This window comes from Oreochromis niloticus, linkage group LG5 (genome assembly GCF_001858045.2).
Source record: "Oreochromis niloticus isolate F11D_XX linkage group LG5, O_niloticus_UMD_NMBU, whole genome shotgun sequence".
Classification (NCBI taxonomy): domain Eukaryota; kingdom Metazoa; phylum Chordata; class Actinopteri; order Cichliformes; family Cichlidae; genus Oreochromis; species Oreochromis niloticus.
In genome coordinates, this window is record NC_031970.2 from 28,659,129 (window position 1) to 28,683,523 (window position 24,395).

Sequence of the window (24,395 nt, forward strand, 5' to 3'; positions counted from 1 at the left end):
CTGCATGGAGAACAAGTTGAGAGCTGTCATTTTGAAGCAGAAGCAAGTCAATAAATAGTATCTTCCTAAAATATATCTTTATTTTATAGAGTCCTGGGATTGCAATTCCTTTTATCTTGCCAAAAAGTAAATAGCTTTAATGCTGTTGTCAGTGTTTCCTGTGGGACAGCAGAGATAAATGCAACCCCAAAGTGTAGTGAAGTGTTTGTTAGTTTGGAATATTCTCTTTTCTCCCACGGCACTGGTGTTTCTTTCAGCGGCTGTGACATATTCTTCATTATTTTTCATATATGTGGGTACTTATGCTATACGTCATGAATCTAAAGGGATATGATTTCAGTGGTAGTGCCGAATTGTAAATCCAAATAATAAATAACCTGTGAATCTTGGGTTGGATCCAACTCATTAATGATCAGTTCTTTGTGGGTCTATGCCAGGGGTAGGCAACTCCAGGCCTCGAGGGCCGGTGTCCTGCAGGTTTTAGATGTGTCCTTGAACCAACACAGCTGATTTAAATGGCTAAATGACCTCCTCAGCATGTCCTGAAGTTTTCCAGAGGCTGGTAATGAACTAATCATGTGATTCAGGTGTGTTGACTCAGGGTGATATCTAAAACCTGTGGGACACCGGCCCTCGAGGCCTGGAGTTGCCCACCCCTGGTCTAGGCCAATACTTTATTTTCACAATACCTTCTAAAATTAATTATTACTTTTAAGTAATTACTTTTAAATGAGCTCTACTGGATTTGTAGTATTAAACAGTATAGCAGATATCTCATTCCAACCCAATGTCACGACAAAGCCTGAAATAGACACGCCGGTCCACTGTGTCCATTTCAGGCTTTGTCTGTCCAAAATGTGAAATGGACACGCATGCAGAAGTTGTAGGAACAGCAGAGGGTAATATTTTATTTTGAGCCAACATGAAAATAATCACGGGAAAGCATTTAAACAGACATAACATTTACATGTATGTACATATAAACATATATACATATAAAGCTTAATTGATTCTGACAATTTTTTGTCGTTTTGTCGTGGGTTGCTCAATCGAGGGAGGAATATCCTCAGCTTGCATCCTGCTGAATTTTCACTGCAGCGATGCCTGCTTCATGGGCCTGCAGCTCTTTGTGATAGCACTGACTCAGTTGCATGTGAAGTGTTGCTCCACAGCATGAATTACTTGGCTTTAATTTAAATCTACACTGTAGAGTTGTCGTATCTCATATGATTTTTTTTGCATTTTTTTTCTTTAAGGAGATAATTTGCACAGCTGTAGCAAAAATCAATCAGCTAGTGGAGCCTCTGTGCATTTTGATTCGTCAGTGCAGTACCTTGAAGGCAACATCCAAAGTTTGGATGCATTGGCCAAAATAGCTGTCTTCCTGCTTACTGTGAAATAAATCTGCCGCCTGTTTGGAGTCAGCCCTAACGTCTGACAGAAATTATTGAAAGTTTAGTACCAAATTATTTTAATGCGACAGAAACTCATCCATTTTCTTAACTGCTTATCCAAATCAAGATTGCAGGGTAGGGCTGGAGGCGGTTCCAGCTGTCATTAGATGAGATGTGGGGTGCATATTGGACAGGTCCCCAATCTATCGCAAGGCTGAAACAGACAGATGTACTCACATTCACACCTACAGTACAACCAATTTAGGCTCACCTATTAATGTAATAACCATGTCTGTGGAGTATCTGAAGAGAATCCATACAGGCACAGGGTGAACGTGGAATTTGAATCTGTCGGGTTCAAACCGAGCCCCCCTGCAAACCCAGCCTGCAGACAGAGGTTTCTCCTGCTCTGTAAACAGTTTCAAATCTAATTTGGAAGAAGTTCTTGAAATCAATATTTTCAGCACGTGCTCATTTCACAGCTGAACAATTAAATCAGTTTATGCTGGTGAGTCACTCCTCATGTAAAGCGGGGATTATTCTGCCGCCGAGGATAAAAATAAGTATTTCACAGTCAAGCTGTCACCGTTTGCACCTAAATGTGTGCATTGTTATTTTGGTCGGTTTGTTGTGTAACTTTGCAGCTTTTCTTTCATATTGCACTATTGACATACCACTGAGAGACGAGCATGTAAAAAAACAAAACAAACCCATATTGTCAAACTAAGCGCTTTGTGTATGGTACAAACTCATCTCTCATCCTCTTTATTTCTCCCTGTCTCAGTTCCCTGATGACTTCCCTTTAGTGAACAGCCTGGAGATGAAGTTTGTGATCTAACAAATAAAAGTTCTTCTAATCCTCAACAATAGAGCACAAGGGCAAGGGATCAATGTAGGCTGAACTCACAGAAAGTGTTGCCACTATAAACTTGTCACTTTGAGGAAATGGCAGAATTGATCTCTAGAGAAGAAGACGCTAACAAAGCGCTTTAAAAAAACGGACTGTGTGGTGGGCAGAGTCAGTTAAACAGAATTAAAAATAAGCTTGTGGCTATTCTTTGAGCTTAGTTATCTTCAGAAGAAGAACTCATTTATTTTACTCTTGATTAGGGATGGTGCTGCTTTTTTTTTTTTAGCCTTTTCATAGGGAAGCATTGTAATTGAACACTGGAATAACTAAAATATTCAGTAAGGAGAAAGTTTTAAAAAGCTCCTCCCAGTCATGGCTGTGAGCTGCTGCAAACAAGCATTTTACAACTTTGACAAGTTTTTCTTTCTAGCAATGTGTTACTTTGCTTGTTGGTTACATGTAACTGTGATCTTGTCCTGCTCCTGACCAGTGATCATCCGCTTACTATTTGAATGTATTTTAATGACGCTAATCGGAAGCAATAGTGATATAATCATTTTACCTCTCATCCATAAACGGTTGAAGACCTATAGCTGTCCCCCTGCCAGGCCAGACAGGTTTGTGAATACAATAGCTTGAGAAGAAGGCAGTAACAATTTTGCAAATGAATACTATAGATGCATCTACTAAAAATCTTGGAAGAGTGAGAATCCCAGTGACCTCGACCTCAAAGTCAGAGGTCAACTTTTCTGAAAATCATCTAGGATTTTCTAATTTAAACCAAATGTACACCTACTAGAAGGCTGAGTGGTAGCACTGGCCCGTGAGAGTTTGAGAACATTCATTATAGGTAGGTGGCTGAAGAAAACTTATGTTTTTAATTAGATTGTAGCATATTGTGCTCACTTTGCACAAACATAATCCAGTGGAGAGTCCTTGAATCCTTTTGTTCCCCAAATCAGCTGATCACGTTGATGGCACACAGTGATTTCTTTCAGCATTAACATATTAATATTGATTAATTATATCATGTTGCTCCTTTGATATTTTATCTGTTGGTCAGAATGGAAGTATTCATTCACTGCAGGAGCAAGTAAACAAACCCACGTGTTGTAGGAGTTTTCTTTGTGGGATAAAATGCAAATGACATTCTTTTGTGCACTACAGCGCAAATCTGCCTGGAGGCGATTATGGAAAAGCAATGAAGCAGTCGCTATAGATGCACATTGTTCAGCGATAAAAGGAAAATAATTGTTGTTCCCTGTCATATTACACTAGACCCCTTATTGTCCAAGTGTAAATTATGTATTTACATAAAAATGGCTCTGTGCACATTTTTCACTGGCAGACAACTTAAGTGAAATATTTGTGCAAAATTACTGAACACATATAAGGGTTGTACGACCAAGAGTGACACCTTATTCTATTAGTGAAGTGAAGTGAAATATATACTGCTTTCAGCTGCTTTAATGTGAACAGGAGCTAAGAATCAGAGTTCCTCTTAGCCAAAAACCAAACCTAGGACATACCTGCACCTTTCAAAGCCAGCACAACTGCCCCCGCTGGCTCTGCCAGATTCGATACACCAATCTGAACCACGGTGATCTCTTTTGTTTTCTTTTTCAAAAACAAAGAGTATCTAATTTGACAGAAGCAGCGACCCAGTGCAGGATGTGGTGCCACAGCCACAGCCCAGCAGCACTCTTCTTCAGAGCAGGGCTTGTGTGAGTACAGCTAGTAATAGAGTAGTACTGCTACTTTGAGAGTGAAGGACACTCAATTTGGCTACAACATTAAGGATTCTCTATGTGTAGTTCCCTTTGCAATCATGGTGGTGTGTGGGTGGTGAAGTACTGTTATTATTTATATCACTGGAGCTTTGGTGGAGTGTAAATTAAATCACAGTCGTAAAGATTTTCAATTGCATTGGAATTCAGCTAAAAGCTATTTGAATAAATAAAAGGCAGTTGTGGTCTGAGCCTGACTTGTATTATTATTTTAGTACAATTTTGTTTTGCAACCCCCAGAAAATTATTAAAGTAGGATAACTCCATCATACGCGACACTTTTAGGTCAAAGCAGTTCTATATTCTATATTCACAGTTTCTTTTTGGAAAGCTATGGATTTTTGCAGTCAATCGTCCATTTGGCCTGAGCGGCGTCTTCACTCACTTATACTAGAAAGTCGATATAAGCGAGGGAAAGACAAATAGATGGTTGCAAAGTGCTACAGACAGGCCACGACAGAGGAGACTGAAATCCACTGAACAAGATGAATCACCTTTCACCTGAGAATCTGGACATAAACATGGTGGGCCACCAGACTTGCTGTTGTGAGAGGTGGCAAGTAACGAGAGACACCAGGGATAAGATGGGAACGCTTCCTGACAAGAGTGGCATGCGCTTTCTCTTTAGGAGCCACGAGCAAAAACACACAGAAAGCGAAGTGATAAGAGCAGCGTCTCTGTGGAGTGAACCCACACCAAGGGGAAACTTAATGATGCGTGGCAGGCGGAGAAAAAAATGATTAGAAGAGCAAAAGAAATGAAGGAAGAAGTAAAGGCTTATGGATTTATGAGTCTGTGAGGCAAATGGTCTCTGCATGTGAAATTATATGCGTGTGGGTGCATCTGTCATTTTTGTGTTTATCATCTCTTGTCATTTATTGTTTCTTCTCAGTACACAGAGGCAGAGTTTCTACTTCTTTTTTTTATATCCCAGTCTTGCTGTACAGTATGTCGTTTGAATAATTTGTCATTTAGCCTCATGAATGAACACTTAAATCAACCCTCTACTTGAAAGCACATTATCACAGTTGCATTTAGCATAAAAATATAAATCATGATCATAAGTTGTTGTAGTTTGCAGCCCTCTGTAGTTGGGGCCTCTGGAGGCACAGAGCCCTGATTGTTGTAATTTCTTTCTTAGCTTCAGAAATATTTCTTTGCATCCCAAGGCTGATGTCTCCTGTGAGGATCGTTTGCAGTGTGTAATATTCCACCCATGGATACAGTCCCCGGTTTCTGAAAAGCAGGAAACAATGTTTTGTTCACACAGATGTGGTATTGATCTTCTGCCAGGAGCTCGTCCTCTGCTGTCTTTTGGGTCCTGAATGTGTAGAAGAGAACACTCGAAATGCCTTCGCTTCTGGATTCATAACTGTCTCTGCATTACCAGCTGGAAGAGGTTTTCCTATTGTTGGAAACATGAATGGTGTCATGGATCAGTGGAGAAATCCTTTGAGATGGCACATGAATTCCTTTGTCAATGCGAGCTCTGTGTGTACTCAGCATTGTGTGTCCTGCAAACAGTCTCCTTCTGACATCCCCCAGAAACTCTGGTCTTATAATAATTGCAATCCTGACTTTTCCCCTTCACTCCAAAGTTAACAGTGGTATAATGGATGTTTTTAAGCCTCTTGTTTCTGCCCAAAGATTAAGCATCACCTCACCAGTTAGCATGTTTCTAGTCAGGGCCACCAGTTTGTGCCATGACTCTGCTTGCTCCTGGGCAAAAATGGCCTCGCCTCTCTCCTCTGGACTCATCTACAATTTATTCAAGCTGAGAGAGCAATTGACCTGGAAATTCCTCAGCTGTTTTTTTTTTTTTTTTTTCCTGCTGTGGGCAGAATATGAGCTTAACTCCCCACAGTTCACTCTCACAGACATCTTTCTCTTTTAGTGTCAGAAAAGCCTTAGAGTAAACACAGCGAACTGGGTAATACAACAGCTGTGGAGTTAGTCAAATGCTGATGCTCGGCCAGGTTTTTTTTCTTTTCGCCAGAATACACTGAGTTAAAAATATCCTTTGATCTTCACTGAATAGCTGAAGCAGCCTCCACATTTTGAAGAGTTATTTTAGTGACATTTTACTTGCTACTCTTTTGTGTTAGATAAAAGAAAGATGTCACAGATGCCCAGAGCACACATACTGACTCCAAACCACGCTCTTAATGGTGTCATGAAATATGCCTGAATGGAAATTACTTTACGAGACTAATCCAAAGTAATTATCTCATATTTATAATGACTTTTTATTGTGCATAATGGAGTACAATCATCAGTTTTAAAACTGCCCAAAATTAATGAATGAGCCAAGATGGATAGTGAATGTAAGAGATGATTAAAAGATGTTTTCTGGATGACACACAAAATACATGCCAGTCACACTGTGCTGTGTGTTAGCAAGCACAGCAGTGTTTTGAGTAAAAAGCTGTTGCCTGCATCCCAACATGATGAATATGATAATGCTATGCTACTGATGATTAGCACATAGAATGTGCAATATATTTACCACCTTAAACTCTTTAATCCCATTAATCTGAGGTCTTCTTAATGTGTAGGTCTTTTTTAAGTCAAAGATTATTTTCTATCTAGCTACAGAGGATTAAGTAATGTTTACTACCTCCTGTGTTTACCTACAGTTTCATGTCAAAATGGCTGTTGGGAAAAAGCCCACCCTGAAACTACAACAAATGCAACAAATTTGGTCTCAATTCATCAACCAGAGGGTGAAAGAATATGAGGTGATTGTAATGACCAGTCTGTAGGCCCATGTAACTCGAACTTTTGCCAGATGATTGTGGATGTTTCTAAGCCCGGTTGACTGGGGGCTTATTGTCCAAAACAGTTGACACATTAGTGTTGCATTGTTTGTGGTCACATTCCTGCAAATAGCTTGACAAAACTGCAGTGATGTGTTGAGGTCCATGACAGCCTTACTTTATAAGTCTCATCTGATTATTTGAAGCTGAGTCGGTAATAGATATGTGCGTTTCTGTGGAGCGCAAAGAAAAGCAGAAACATCCTAGTAATTTTGTGAGTTTTGACAGTTTTTTCTCAGTCATGTAACATTTTAGACGACTTCTACATTTCTTGTCATATCAGCGAGAAAAATAATCTTTCCCTGTAGTTGCTTTTTAAAAAAATGTTATCCCCGCAGATGGTCTCCATAAATGCTCTGCTATAACCTTTAATAAACTCCCAAGCATTAAAATGTTTTAGCCAAGATTTTATAAAGTCACAATTAGCAAATGAATACCAGACTTCACTTTACTTTAGTCCTCAGAACAACTCAGAACTGCTCAGCAGTACATCAATTTAAGTAGTGGTGCTGCACTTTTCAAACTCCCCAGTGATGTGTTTAAATATTAAGTGGAAATGTTAAAAACTGGTACTTCAACAGTCTAACTCTAAACGCGTCTACTGGCATTAATGATGATTTTCAGAGCATGAGTATCTTTTACTTCTAAATCCATTAAATACTTGGAGGTTTCTGAATATACTGAAAGTTTGACACCCTTGCTGCGTGCCTTGCTGTGCCCTTGCTGGGCACCATTCTGCTACTGTGACAGTATTATCCCATTATGTAATTAGTGTGTGAGCTGTTGTTAGATAATATTAGAAACATAGATACAACAAACTGAGAGCAGTCGAGTAAGCCACATGAGTTATGACAAGGTCAAACAGGATTTTTCTTAGTTCAGAATGTGCCATTAGGGGTGACTACGCACATAACCAAGATTATTCCAGGAAGAGCAGTGTCTCTGAGACCTGTGCATGATTTAAAACCAACTGTGACCATTTCATAAACAATAATGTTGATTATGCTTTGGTAAATGAAACAAAACTATATGTATGAAAAATGAAAAACTCCAGCATTGGTATAAAACACTGATTGATAAATATTTAAGTTAATTTAAAACAAAAAGATCTGTCACAGCTAATTGTGGGTGAGAGAAAAAAAACAACCCACTGGCCTCTGGTGAGGCCTTCTTGTATTTGTTTTATTCTGCAGCTCTGTCTGCCCGAGGCACAACAGATCAAGGGTCTGGCACTAGTAGTGCGTAACCAGTCCACTGACATCGCAGCAGGTCAAGCTGAAACAGAAGGACAGTGCAACAGTTCCTGTCACAAATCCAACCCATTTCTTTGGTCTGATCTGCTCTGTGATGTTATATCATTCAGGCCTGATTTAATTCATGTTTTTTTTTAAATTAAACCTTTTGTTTTCTGTCACAAATGATCTATTAATTATTATTATTTATGCATGCATTGCCCACCAGCTGCGAGTCCCTCATACAGTGTGAACGTGTTGTAATCCAAACAATTTTATGTTTTATTGCAGAAAACATTTGCCAGTATGACTTTGATAAATGCAATTCCCTTAAGCAGGAGTCCCCCCCCCATACATTTTTTTTTCAATCTTATCATGTATATACGCTGTTGGATATTAATCCTTAATATAAATAGGCCATACAGTAAAAATGTATCCTCACAGGTCATAAAGACGGATGGTTTCCAGAGAAAAGAGCTTTGACATTTAGGTAAAACTAGCACATAGATGGTAGCATGCCGTCTCCTCCACAAACTTATGCTGCTGGCCGTATAACACGAATAGCCCAATTAAATGGCTGTCCTTGGCAAATCCTCAACCACTTAATTAACTGAAGTTAAACTGTAAGGCATTTCCAACATATACACAAATAATGGAAAAATATTATTGGGAAAATATAGATTTTTAAGCTTAAATTGCTCTAAATATCACTTTGCTTTTCATCCATTTTTTTAATAGTTGTATACACACCGAACCCTAGCCTCTTATACAACTTATACATATGTACACATTCTCTCTGCATTGTGTGTCTGCACATTTGTTCTGTCCTGTGTGGTGCTGTCCTGTTACTGTGATTAGTTTTGTGTTACATTTATATCAGAGTTGCAATTCTAGGGATGAATGAGGGACAGGCAAAGAAAGGTTTTGAAAGAAAATGCCTAATATGTCTGAAATTTGTCAGTAAATGTGATTCGTGTTTGCAAACTTTAAAACTAAGGCTTCGAATGTGAAATGCGAATTAGTTATGTGAATTAGTGAATTCATATTCATGCACAGCTGCTCACTGTCTTCTTTCTGCTACTGTAACATTAGGCTGTGATACACAAAGCCAAAGCTGGGAGTTTTTCATTGCTGCAGAAAACAAGGTGAGACAGAAAGACAGAACTGTGACTGGTATGCATCTCAGACTGTTATACCCCTAATTAATCGGCATTAAAACTGCTTGGTGTCAAGTTTAGACTTTGGGAAGAGGAAAAGATCATTTTTCAATCAGAGTAAGGCTTTATAAATAACTGGTTTTCTGTGTTAGCATTATAAAGATTAAAAAAAAATCACAGTAAGTGAATTTTTCAAATAACGCCCCAGATGTGAAGCTGATTATCTTATCTACTACCTGCTGCTGCTGTTTGTTTTGGTTTGTTCAAGAATCGGAGGCTGTAATGTGCTCACACAGAGCCGGTCCTTTATCCCTGTGGTAGGTAGGTAGGTAGGTCAGCTCTGTTCTTGCATGAATACATGCAATCACTTTTAATCAGCTGGTCACATTTGTTAAAAAGCATCTTTTTCCATCAATGGGATAGTTTATTACTACAAGCAATTAAATGTAAGAGGATGCTAAGGGCTAATGGAAGCCATTCCTCCCTGTATTCACCACACGCCGAAAATGCTCATGTGGCTTGTAGCTCATTAACTGTCATCTCAGAAGCAATTATGTGACAACAAAAAACCTGCTGTGAGGATTAAATGCAAAAGCCACTGGTCTGAAAGATTTTTATCTTAGCCGATGTTTTTGTTGGATATTTCAACCACATTTACAATGCACAAGGCAATAGCAGTGATATCTAACAATGAAGATATAAACTCATCCATGTGTGCATGTCTTGGTTTAGAATCAGTGTGGGAGAAACTGTGAGATGTGTGAGATTATAGGGAGCCACGTTCGTGAAGCTGCCTGCGAACACCAATTAAAAGCATGCTATGGTTTACACAGAACACCATCTATACCCTCACATCAGTATTCTGTAGGCTGTAGCTTTTTCCAAATTAGGCATAACTTATAATAATAGTGTCTACATTGTGAAAATAAACAATGACCCTGCGTGTGATTCTCTTCCATCACATGTCCATGCACAGCAATGTTGAAAGGCATTTTGTTTTCAGTCATACACATTCAAGCAAAACAAAGCATGCGCCCTTGATCATGCTTTTTTTTTTCAATCTACTGCACATGCTAAACGCCCACCGCAACAAATTATTGGTACTCTTGGCTTCTCTGCCACCATTATCTACCCAAGACTCAGCGCTCCAAGAGATGGTTGCCTTTTACTGTACTAGCCTTTTCTTGCATAATTGTTTCTGTGGTAAGAATGCCCGAAGGGTTTCCCTTTTAGCCATTTTCAGCTGTGGCACTGTGTTTACATCCATAATTGAGGGGCGAAGAGAATTTTGCAAATCCATCTTCATGTTTGTTGTGTGCTTAAGACGCACTTTACCCTGACGCACTTTCTTGATGGGAGCTCCACAGAGAAGTTCAGGACCGATCATAAGAACTTCAGTTTTACCAGAATTGAGATGGGAGGAAATTTGAGGACATCCACTTTTTACAGACAATAAAGCATCCCCTGATGTAGGGGAGGCTGTTGAGGTTGTTAAGCTTGACAAAAAAAGTACAGCTGTGTATCATCAGCATATAAATGGTAAGAAATGGCTTGGAAGCTCAACCAGGGTAACATGAGTAAAGAAAACAGAAATGGTCCAATGACTGCGCCTTGACTGACTCCACATAAGATAGGTGCGGATAAGGACTGAAGTATCTGTGGCAGTGATGCCAACCTAATTCTGTAATCTATTAGTAAGAATGACATGATCAGTGGTGTCAAAGACAGCAGATGAGTCTAGTAGGACCAAAGTGGAATAGTCACCTTTATCTTTAGTGTTATATTTTTAGTAATTTTAGGTAATGGTCATGTTTCAGTGGTGCTGTTTGATCAGTAACCAGATTGGAATTAATCAAAGATGTTTCCCTCAGCCAGCTGAAGGAAATGATGAGTGACAACTTTCTCAAAGATGTTTGAAATAAATGGCTGTTTGGAAATGGGTCTGTAATTCTTTAAAGCAGTGGAGTCTGAGGAGGGTTTTTTTAAGCAGAGGGAAGAAACTGGTTGTTTTAAAGTAATCTGGATCACAGCCAGATGAAAGGGATTTGTTTATGATAGAGAGGTGCCAAGGATACATGACAGGTAAAACCTCTTTAACCCTTTAAAGCCAAATGTATCATATTTTTTAAATGACTTTTTGTCAGTTTTTGAGACTTCCACATCACTGATGTGTCGTGGAACTCATAAATAAAACTCGGACAACAGAAATTTTTCACAAACCTTAGAAGATATAGCAAAGATAGAAAACTGAGTATGATGAATGAGTCAGTTAATAGGGTTGAATCTTGGATTGTGCTTATTGTTGTTACTCAGACTAGGAAAACAAGACATATTTTTTATGAGTTGGTTGTGTAAGAATAATGACTTTCATTAGGCGATAGTTAACAGATATGTCAAGCGTAAAAGCCAGATCCAGTGTGTGCCTACCATTATGTGTGGGGCTGGTAACACATTGGCCTAAATGAATAATTTAGCAATGTTAAGAAATTCTGTTGCAGTATAGTTAGAGGGATTATTAATATCTAACTTAAAGTCACTTGGCACATTTTTTTGTCAATTGTAACAACAAGAGAGCAGATTAGAGAAATTTTTAAAAAATAATAAAATTAATACAGCTGAAAAGAATTTCGAAAAGTAATTATTATAAATTCATCTGATTTAATCCAGCACAGTGAACACATGTAGTTTGATGGTCAGCTAAAGCAAGGAAAGTGCCTGCTTATTTAAATTCTGCAAGTCAAACTCCAGTGGATACAAATAATACTTCATTTCAGTGCGAGAAATTACTGATGGATATCTGATAAAAAGGGGAATATGTGCTGTGGAAACTAAATGCAAGGATGGTACAGTATCTTTGCATTTAGTTGGACTGACACATTTCTGGTTAAAAGTAGGAAGGCTCGCAGAAAAGTCAATGGCTTACTTTAAAGGTGGGAGCTCATATTTCAACTTTAAGAGTTAACAAGAAACAAGTCTCATTATTAAGCAATAAACACAGAATTCCTTTCTGACCAAAGCTCTTTGTTTATTGTAACTAATGGTGCATCTGTCCTTTTTTCTCTGTCAGGTGGCATCCCCTTTATCCTGACCGGGGAACTGTTTGAACAGTCTTATCGACCTGCTGCCTTCATGATCGCTGGCACAGTAAACTGGCTATCTAACTTTACTGTGGGCCTCCTTTTTCCATTTATTCAAGTGAGTGGTATTATTTATGTATACTCTCAGGCTACCACAATATCTGTTTTTTATCACACGGTTATCATGACAAAAGTAATACACAGTATACTTATAAAACAGATCTTTTCTGCCAAATGGGGTTAGAAAAAACTGACAAATGAGGAAAGCTAGCTTCTGTAAAGTGTGAACGTCTCACTCACATCCACAATCGTCTGTCAATCAAGTTTGTTAACTGCTTATCCAATTCTCAGCTGTTACTGGACCACGTACACCCTCGACAGGTCGCCTCATTTATATTCACCTCTGTGGAGCAATCGTATCCACACACTGGGGCACTGGCCACTGGATGTAAAAGAGACACCATGACACCAGTCATTGGTTAGTTTAGATCTGTATCAAAGCTGTGGGCTGAGTATTTTAACCACCATCTCATAGACTAATGACTTGTTAGTCACAAGATAGGCCTACCCTAAAGCATTTTATCATTCTCTTTAGCATTAATGTGGACCAATCTTTTAAGTATGTGGATATGTGTATCATTTCCGTGATATTATCATTATTAAATATCAATGTTGTGACACTCCATAATGTTCACACTGTATTTTAGTTATGGTATGATTTTGCAGCTTACTCACTCAGGTTTACAACATCAGGAGCATATATTGAATTTACAATAAAAAATATATTACAAAAGAAGCCAAAGCTGTAGTGTTATTAACCAATCAACACATGACTTTTAACCTAATGAAGAAAATGTCCTTGAAATTCATGCTTGTAAGCCTGAATGTATTTAAAAATGATGATAGGAAGATGAACTCGCTTCCCCTGGCTCTCCGACACATACCACTTAACTTTTATAAGGTGGTTTTCTTCAAGGCACACAGATTGAGCACAGAAGACTTTAAACTTAATCCTGACCTTTATGTAAAGCGCAGATACGAAAACTGTGATCCTGCTTCATTTACTACAAGCCTCGCCTGGCACAGCCGTGAGGAAAAGCAGTTAAGCCATGCAGGGCATACTCTACAGGAATTATGAATCGGGGTTTTATTTCCCTGGTTATTGTGAGCTTTAACTCCGTAACACCAAAATATTGGCAGTAAAAGTTACTGTTAAGGGGCACTTAACCCACTTTACAGATTAGATATAATTTTCATGAGAATCACTACCTTTGAAAACTGTTTTATAATAACCCGTCCAGCTTGTAAGCTATTTTCCAAAATTAAGAACTTAGTGATATCAGTGATATCAAAGAGGTTTTAGTTTAGAATTGAATTTTTAAACAAAAATCATGCAAACTAAAGGCGGTAGTACTGAAAATTTTTGTACAGATCTGATACTAAGTAAATACAGGGCCAATATTGCCAATACCAATACCGATCATTTTAAGGCAGCGTATGTAGGGAAGAGTAGTGTGTCATGATTTATGAGATGAATCATTATCAATTTGTTTATTCTGAACACATTTTATTAAGCACTAAATCACTGTGATTTTTAATTTCTGGAATAATTACCAGCAAAACACACCTTTTATAGCCTTTCGTGTATTTTGAAACTGGGTCTTTTCGAACTGTGTCCACTTCTGTTGTTTTAAATGTGCTACAGACTATAAATAAATCAAAAATAAACATGATTCATTAGGGTACAAAGTGAACTTGGAGGGTAGAAACAAGTTATCGATCCTGTCATGCTAGTATCAATCCGATACCAATACCGGCTGTTGGTATCAATACTATCGATACTTGGATTGATCTATAGTTTAAAAGAAAAGGGCATTTTCATTTCTGGAGTTGGGGATCTTTAATTAAAGATTCAGTTACATTTTGGAATATGTTGGTATGTTTTTAACATGTTGGTATATGTTTGCAGTGTATTTAGAGCTTAACAGCAGTAAAGATTAAAATACAGGATATAGTTTGTACAGCCTTCATGAGCTGTGCAGTAATGCTAAAATTTAATCTCACGTGTTTCAGAGATGTTGTGATGTCTGGTGTTTTTCATCCCCTTAGTCAAAATGTCTTTGAATGTCCAGCAGCACTGTGCCTAAACGCATCCTGCATTAATATTTATCCTGCTGTACCGCTGATGTGCCAGTTTCACTGTTTGGACATTTCTTAACAAGGTGTAACAGGTGAAGTGTGAGACGTGACAGCAATGCTGAATGCATAGACACAGAAACAGATTTACATTCAACGCTGCATAAGAGCTCGAGTAGTTTGGTGCCAACAGAAAAGGATTTTTATTTGAACAAGGTGGCGGTTCAGGTGTATTTTCTCCCAACCAGCACACAAGCCGATACTCATTACTTTAGCCTTTTAAAAAGAGCTGCTAAGGATAGACAGAGCACCCAAAAGTACTGTGCAGAGGTTAATATAGAGGGCAGGCTGAGAGTTTTGCTTTAAATGCACATAATTTCTCAAAAAACTGCAAAAAAAAGCTTGGTCCTTGAATGTTGTTTGTTAGAAATGAAATTCGGGGTGACATAATAAAAATATACAGCTGTTGAGGACAGAAGAGCCTATCGGTGTGTAAAACTGGAATGTTTTCCCGAAAGCCACCAGGTCCTCTTTCATGTCCTGAAACCCAACCGGTTGCTCCAGGCAACTGTTCATCACTGCCTCCTCTCATCGTAACTCTTTTTGTTACATACCTGTGTTTTTGTTTGTTTGTTTTTCTATTTTCTTTTTCATTGTTTTACTGCAGCATGTTTTACTGCAAGTGTTTGGAGAAAAGAAATTGGTCTTTTTGTGCCACATTTTAGGTTGCATTAAAAATTAATCATTTGAGTTACCACAACAGCCACACCTTTTCACTCAGACGCACAGAAACATTGCATTGATACACACAAATCAGATTATGCCAGATAAATTAAACTGCATGTTTTCAGTGATGGATGACATTTCTACCACCCAAGTAGATGCGTGAGCTTTTTATTTGTATGTTTTGCTTTTTTAAGATCAAGGCTGATGTGGTCGGATCCTTTAATGTTAATGGTGTTTACAGCTATAACAGACATAGACACTGGGCTGCAAAGTGTGGACATCTGACTTCCTCTGGAGTCTTAACTGTTGTGCTTGTGCAACACTGGTGGTTTTTCTTTCAGCAGCTCTCATACTCTGAGCCATTTTATGTGTATGTGTGTGTCTCTTACACCCATTTGGTTGCTTTTGTCTTTAGCTATCAGCCAGCTCACTATACATCAGATCCTATGGGACTAAAATTGACCTTTAGGTATTGTAAATGTGTTGGGCCTTTGGATTTGTCCTCATTTCCTGACAACCAACTGCCTTATCTGAAGTAATTTCTAGTTTATCCATTGCAGACTTATAGTCTTATCACTTAGTGGATTTCAGCTCATTGAAATTAGTTCTTTAAGTTTTTATAAAGATAAGACCAGCCTGTATTACTTTAAAGTAAACCTGACTATCCTGATAGACAATCCAGAGAGATTAGATACTTCAGGAAATCCGCTCCCAGTGTGAGAAGTCAAATTTCCTGAATTGACATCCCTTTTAACAAGGCCTGTGATGTAGCATAGGCCTGGGTTGGATAGGATCTTTGGCCCATGGGGATAGTTACTCTTTTGCGCCTACATTCATAACAGTTATCTCCTGTAAAGCAGCGAGTGAGTCACTGACAAGAAATAAGGCTAGACTTGGTAATATGGGGCCATGATCACAAAGAGGAAAGCAAGCACGCTGGGCAGAGAAATCAATTTACATTCCTCATGAGAAGAAAATGGAGATCAACGAAGCACCATCAGATCTATTAATATCCAAAGATTAAATGAACTCATCATTATGAACACTAAAAGAGCCTTAGATTGCAAGCACAACCCAGACAGCCCTGGGACAAGCTGGTGGACTCAGATGGTTAGCAGTTTTCTGGTTCTGGACTGATGTCATGAGTAAAAAATGTCTTCAACAACTGCACATTCTTGCAGTGTGCGCTTTCTCAAAGACAAGATCAGCACTGGGGATTCAGAGAATCACTGAAGCAGTGCAGTAGAAAGCACAGGGACGTTTTTGATCGTTCTCCAAGAAGAATAACGCACCAGAACAAAAGAAAAACTGATATGAAATAATTTGGCTGTTATTACACCTATTTCAAATATGTTACACTTCAAACAGCAGACATCAAGGATGGGCACTTTGAATGGTTTCCATCACAGTGGGGGAAGACTGGCAGCATTTTGATGCGTCTGCTGTTCCTCCATGCGACTGGACTACATGTATAACCTCCTGTGCAGCTTGAGTGGCTGCAGTTTTCCCCAACAGGAGCTGGACCAGTTCCAACACAATTATAAACTGTACTGCCACTCTGGGTGTAGTAGGGGGAAATCAGGCTGATAACACAGAGAATTCACTGCAGGTGTTCCAGCGCCAGTTTTCTGCCACACAGAATGGCACTGAGCTTTTGTGTGTAAGATAACAGAATGCCCTGCACATGTAGTATCTCTGCCAAGACAAAAAAAAAAAAAGCCCGAGGATTTTAGAAGCCTTTTGCTGGATAGGAGGTTTATGGCTCCTGGAGTTCAAGACATATGCAGCTCCACACTATTATACACACTGTGTGCATGCTTATTTTTCCCATTATTGGGAAAATGCAATTTATAGAATAAGCTATGAAACAATAGAGTCACAATACCTGTACAGGGGACACCCTGAGGTTATTAATTCTTTATTTCTAGACCTTTAGTACTCTTCCAGTCACAAAAAAATAACATTATTATCTTGGAGGTTGTTCTGTCCCATGTCAGACTTTCTTTTGACAACGCCGGCACATATATGATTCATTAAACGCTGTTGCATGAGGTGTTTTTAGCGAGCTGCTGCTGAGCTGCTGTGACAAACGCAAAACTCTTGTCTGGGAGACAGAGGTGGGAGTCCCCCCACAGGAACATTATCTGAAGACACAGACTTTGATTTTCAGTCGCGTTCTGTAAAGGCAGTGGTGACACAGTTACTTACAGTGAAGCTCGCATGTAATTTTAACACTATAACACTGAATTCAGAGGTGCAGAAGGAAAGCTGGGAAAGGCTGGAACTGTAAAGAAGAACAAAAGAGTTTAGTTTCAGCGAGTAAAGTTGGGACTGTCGACCCCTCCTGTCTGAAAAAGCACGTTAAAATCTGATGCTCGGGCGCAGCTGGCTTGCAGACACTGGAGGAAACCCTGGAGTTTTATTGGGGAAATCACAGCCTGTGTGTGTATTATAAATGAGCCATTGCTGTTTCGTCCTTCTGATCCCTCTGTCTTTGATATTTTGTAGCAGCCATTAATATCTTGACAGGCAACCTTAATGAGTACATTCTGTATAATAACTGTCCAACTTGGCTCGCTGCGGTGTCCTTTGAAGGTACATTAATGATCATTCATTGATTTATTTTCTCTTGATACTGCATGAAAACAATTCTTTTATATTCTTTGTTTTGTTTTGTTTTAAGGTGGACCAACTTCTTTGTAAAGACAAGCAGTATTCCTTTAAGACGGTGGGTGGGGGATCCAGTGTTTTAGAGTGAAAAAAGGGACTTTTACTGAAGTGTGAGGGTTTTTTTTTTAATCAAACATTGCAAAAATGGGAATCCTGTTGAAAAGGCGATGAATGCAGGTTATCTACCTTTAAAAATGAACCACTCGGTGAATCATTGCTATATGCACTGAATCTGATGATTTGTGGCTGCCTCAACCTATCATATACATCTGTTTAAGAACTGAATGCAGGCAAGCATAAAAGATACTGAACTGAAAAGAGGATAAATCAGTCTGACATAGTTCTATTGCAGCAATGTGGTTCCTCATTCCACAGACTGAATACTTGTTTGCCAGCCTCATGCTTCACACAGTATATGTCTCCTCCTTTTTTCCATCTGCTGTTAGTGCTTATCTTCCAAGGATTTTATAACTAAATGATTAGAATTAAGCTCATCTGCTATTCCTTTGGCCTCTTTCACATTTTAAACAATTATAACTATATCAGTCTCTTTCTGTGTCTTGTGTCCTTCACTGCTGCTATTTTTCATTTCAATCTCATGTTAGCGCACAAAAAATGAAGTAGTTTAGTAGTTAACTGTTAACTTTGATCTTTCTCTGTTATCTGTAAAAACTGTGGTTAAAATATTCTTCTCATTTCAGCCAGTGAAGCTTTCGAGCCATCCACAGTTCATTGCTTTAATTTTGTCCAAGTGTCTCAGTATTAATTGTGTCTCGGTACTCTGCACCGCACCAGTGAATACAAGTTTGTTTACAGCATTGCAAGCAAAGGTGTTCTTCGGTTTGACATTTCCATTTCTGTGCTTCACTGTACCCTCAGAGTATTGAGGTTAGAATTCTTAACACAGATCTCCAACAACCTGCTGTTTTCCTTGTGCACGATCCCTTGAAAAATTTATATCGAGCTGTTTTATTCTTTGAGTACTTAAGTAGTTTTTGCTGTATCACTCCCACTGATCTGTTAAGTGAGTTGTATCTGGTAATTCCTACTGACGGAATTTGATTTTAATCAAAGCATCTTTTGCTGATCTCTCTGGATCTGTCTGTACAACTTGTGTCAGTCCCAAGTCTTCTATTTTTCAAACTTTACACAACATACAGCAGTCTGTTGTTCATGCAGATGATTTTTTTCCTATATCAGCATTGACCTATTTCAAGGTACATGTGTCTATAATAAAAACAACAGTTTTCACTAACGGAGTGCACTCCATGATTCAATAGCGTGTAAAATAGTCTTCAGCAGGAAAACTAGAAGTATTCATTTCTTGAAAACGGTTGGTCATCTTTAGAATACTTTGGTATACACAGGATTTCATGTCTGACTCGATGATTGCAAGGTGCCCTGCTCCTGTGGCTGTAAAACAAGCCCAAATCATCACCTCTCTACCAGTGTACTTAAACATGGTGCTGTTCGTTATGGCCCATCTCCCCTCTGGTCTCATCTCTCTGAAGGACATTATTCCAGAAGTCTGGTTTGTTCAGATGCAACTTTCCAAAGCTAAGCCCTGCTGCCATGTTCTCTTTAGAGAGAGTTTCTCTTTGCAACCCTTCCAAACAAGCCATCCTTGTTGAACCTCTTTCTAATTATTCTCTGATGAACTTTAACATTTAACATGCTCAATGAGGTCTGTAGAGTCTGAGATATAGCTCTTGGGTTTTTTTTGCTTGTTTGTTTCTCTGAGCACTCTAAGCTTGGGGTGACTTTTCTGTCCATACCTGGGAAACTCATTGCACTGTTTTAAAATAAACCTGTATGCTCCAGACAAGCAAACTACACAAACCTCTGCGTTTATATAGGTGCTCACACTGGCTGATGATCACTTAATCAAATGAATTTGATTAGCAGTAGCTGGCTGCTACTTATGCTCTTGATTCCTATTGAAGCATTAACGGTATACTTAGTTTTTTATAGGACTGCATAGAGTCCTGTGAAAGCTTTCTTTATCACATAACCTAACATATACCACATTAGCTTGGGTGCTTGCCATTCCTGTCACTCACAGCAGTGATTATCGCACTTAAGCAGACTTCTTTATTGGCAACCTGTTGGCTTTATAGATTCAGAGAGCTTTTATATCTATTCAGCAAGTTGTCTCTGAGCTTTGGGCAAACATTCACCAGTGCTGCTTCACAACTGTGAGGCTTGCTCTGCAGCTGCAGACAAACCTCATTCTCTCCATCTGCTCTTTTCAGTGAGTGTCAGTGAGTTAAAAACCAACAGAGCTTTTAAATGGGCTTCTTAAAAGTGTGAAGTGTTGCTTATTTGGTTTCTTACTCAGATGGAGGTTTTGCGTTGCTTTTGTCTTGAAGTTATTAAGTTATCTTAATCAAAAAGAGAGAGAGAGGTGAAATCATCTTCTCAGGCATTTCGAAACAGCTTTCAGTGTGGCTGCCATTTTTAGATTGCTCTCTGGCAGCCTGAACTGTGTGCTTTCTAATTAGAGCATTATTAAAATTGTTAAACTGTTACTATGGACAGTGATAGTAATTTCTAGCTACTCCACATTAGGAAAACTTTGTTGCTAACGACACCATATCATCATTATCTGGCTCGTTAGGAAAACGGCATTATCTATATAACTCATCGTTACAGAGATATTTTTAAAAATGACATTTCAACTGAAAGTGTGACCTTTATATTTCTTACATGGCATATTTGAGTTTTTAACTTTACTTTTCTTACATTACCTAATATAAAGTGCTACTGTCTGATTATATCTGCCCTGTGTGCAGAGGACATGGTTCTGCCTTTTTTTTAGACAGAACTTTGCCCTTGGTTATAATGTCCCACTTGTCCCTCATTAGATCCTAATGGCATTTGACATTTCAATCTTTGTGAGATAAAAAAATAAAATCTAAATATGTACCCTGATGTTCCTGCACCCTTAAACGAACTTGTTCATTGTATTCTTGCGTGTCTTCACTGATTTCTAATGAATTAGTTCAGTAAATTCATTTCTGAATGAATACATTGTACTGTAAAGCCAGAGTTTTCAGTTAATAAATCATTCATAATTACATAACCTATTGTATTTCCAACTAAACTGGATGATTTTTTTTAATAGAAGGGCTATTTTCTATCTGATGCAGCTGATTTAAAAAAGTGAATTAATGCAGAAAAACATTGAATTTAATATTTTAAAGCTCTGAGCAGCAGGGTGGTTAATGCGGATGCATCTACACAAGTACATGTCTCTGCAAAGTAAATACATTTTGAATAATTGTGTTTGAGTGCCTGGTTAGTTAAATACGGTTAACTATTCAGTGCATGTGAATTTATAGCTACAGCTAGGTGTGATGATGTTTTAATTACACAGAGTTACATAAAGAAGCCTGTGACATGTCATTTCATGATTCCTTTGCCCGTCTTATCGTAAACATTCCTTCTGGGATTTCAAGTGCATCTTTGTTCTTGTGTTTTTTCTCAAGCACTCCTTTGCTCCTTGAAATATCGGGCGTGCGACGATCATCATAAGAGTGCAGCTCAGGAATGAATCTGACCTCCAGTTGATCCAGTTGGGTGCGTGACATTTAGCCTCTAGCACTCATCAGGAGTTTTGTGAACAAGAATCAGTTGTACAGTGTATTCACAGTCTGATGAAGATGAGCACAGATGACATTATCAGTGGATTTTTCAGGGATAACCTTGATAAGTTCTGAAAACAGGAGCAGGGCTTTGAAAATTAATAAATATGGGATTGAACTACACAGGAAATGCAAATGAATTCGGTTTACGGTACACGGGTGTGTGTGACTTCACAGGGGGGATTTCTCTTTTTCTTTTGTCTCTTTGATTTTTATTCATCCATAAATGTAGATCTTGGTTACAGTTTCTACATTCTAGCTGCCCTATATGACATATGCGACATAAAATGCTAAAGCACCATAAATTATATTCTATGGTTTTGACATGTACAAGATAAACACACATAGATAAGTGGCTTGAGAAAACGACTTGTCAATCAGAAGTGGTTTTAGCCTAGAGAGCAGATGTTGAGCATATGTGTTTGCCATGAAAATAGTGACTCAGAACCTGATTGTAATTACAACCAAACAGAGTTTCACCTTTTTAGCAGAAACAATGTGTTCTTCCCTCCGCCTTTGCAACTTTCCCACAAAGCAAGGTTCTCTAACTGTAGCTTTAAGGGCACCTTCATTGTGAGAAAGAAAAAGTTCGACAAAAGTCATCGTAGAAGTTTGAGATCAGAGTGAAAGTTTGCTTGAGGCACGGTGGACATTTTAGTGACGCCGTTTTGACCTTCCGTCAAATGTTTTCTGCCTGTTCGCTCAGTAGCCCCCCCAGATAAATCTAATTTTGTCCTTTCAGTCAGCTGTACCGGAGTGTCATGTGTTGGAGGCAAAGAGTGAACGGGGAACTAAAATAGCTGAAAAGGGCATAACAAACACTTAGATGGTGTTTTCTTAGAGGTGGACGTTGTTCTTGCATGATCTGTCTTTTCCTTTTCATTTAGTCTTGTTGATTTTAAGAAAAAAACCAAATCATAGCCCAAACAGCTCAAAACTCCATTGGGCGATGCGCTCCTGCACCTCCACTCACACCGACTGTGTGATGCATGAGCTCCCGAATCTCCACAGGAATAACAGATGTCAAAGCATTGTGTGATTCATTTTGGAGATGTTAAAATGTTTGCAAAGTCACTCTTTCATAGCTATACAGTCAGGCCCATAAGCACTAGGAAAATGACACAGTGTGGTTTTACCTCTGTACACCACCACAGAAGAGTTTAAATCTAATGATCAAGATCTGGCTATGGCGCTAGGAGAGAAGCGGTTACCAGAGTGTTATGCCAAAGTGTAACTCTGGAGAGCTCCATTCTCCAGATACTTCTCTCTGAAACACAAAGTTTGGTGGGGGAACTCATCTGTAAAGATATTTCGGTCTCGAGTAAAGTGTGACTAAAAAACACAAAATGCCATCCACATCTTCACATTGGCAGTGTGACTAAAAACTACATTTGTTTTCCTTTGTGTCATGTTACCGATCACAATATAACTAGGTAAGCAACACCTGCTGCCAAGAATAGGAAGCTTGCATTGTGGAAGTCATTTACAGAAATGTGTTGAACTCTGCTGGTTTCAGCATGTCAGGTACCCTGTACATGTAATGAAACACCTATACTCTCCTGTGCTAGAGCTACACCAGTCTGTGAATCCTTAAATGAAGAGTTGTCAGCAGATGTACAGGAGCCTGAACACCTCACCATTGTGTCTGCACTGTCACTTCATTCTTGTAAAAAATAAGGATTGGAGAAATAAAGGATGATATATTGCACTTCGACCTGTCATGTACCACTGACCAGTAGGAAGACAGGACAAAGAGGTATGATGTCATGATAAACAGGGTTTTTTTTTGGTATTTTGATGGCTGAACAACGAGATTGCTGGTAATTTATGTCAGTAAATGGAAGGTCAAGTAGATATAGAGCTGAATACATAATTAAACAGATAATAAAGGTATACATTAAGAGCGTGTCACAGGAGAAATGGATTTTGAAAGTCCTAGAGCAGAGCAGGAGATAAGGCTGACCTGGCAGGGAAGATGTGGACACGTGCGAGAAACAGAACACAACAGAAGGTTATTTTTAGCCAACCAATTCCACAAATATTGCAGAGTTGCTTGTTGCTTTTGTTGGTTGGGTTTTGCTAGCCCCACATACTCCCAGGCACATGCCTGGCATCCAGATCGCAGCAGTGACTCACTGGTTCCTGACGTGCACCTGAAACCAGCTCTGACCCCTTTCCAGACAACACACCGTTGAACTGTCACATCCCATCTTTCCATGGCAGGCCACTGCTGAGGTGTCAGTTGGTGTTCTGCAGTGGTAGGTGTGCAAGTGGGGTTATAAAATATAGCAGTTCAAATCTTGTAATATGAAATAATATCAGTTATTAGCACTTTTTCATTCCCTACAGGGATATCTAAAAAGACAGCAGCACCTGAACACAGATATGCAAAATGCTCCCAGGCCTATGGTGCAGGAAAAGGAACACATTAAGTAGCAATTATGGCAATTAACACTTCTGAAAACTCCACCGAGGCTCTTTCCCGATCAATGAAAGGCTGATATAGACAACTGAGACACTTGCTCTGGAAAATTAAAGGATGGCAATTAATTACTCTTACTACTGATTTGGCTGGTCATCTTTTGTATTTTATCAAATATTTGAGCCAAATGCATGATGATGGCACCAGATGGAGCATGTTAACAAGGTTCATGGGGGACAATCCTGACCCCAATTTTGCCACATGCAAATTGTATATTTTATCTTCTACTTTGGAGATTTATTTTAATTATACCCAGAGTGTATTCAATTTTTTAATACTCGGTGTGCATGGGAATCCCACTGGCTCTGTTTAACAGACCAGAGGTTGGCTCTCTCTAATATTAAACACTGTCATGGTTTCAAAGGGCCCGACTGTTTTTTCAGGTGAAATAATTAAAACAAATCAAAGTGAGGCAAGACTGCCC

The 24,395-nt window shown here is 38.9% G+C and overlaps 1 protein-coding gene across 5 annotated transcripts in view; it reads left to right on the forward strand.

Moving 5' to 3' along the window:
- slc2a9l2 (solute carrier family 2 member 9, like 2) overlaps positions 1-24,395 on the forward strand; it is a 90,475-nt gene that overhangs the window by 62,332 nt on the left and 3,748 nt on the right. For all 5 annotated transcript variants that reach the window (XM_003442766.5, XM_025907411.1, XM_025907412.1 and 2 more), the window contains one exon: positions 12,304-12,431. In XM_003442766.5, the coding sequence (XP_003442814.1) occupies positions 12,304-12,431 (128 nt within the window). The remainder of the gene's footprint in view (positions 1-12,303; positions 12,432-24,395) is intronic.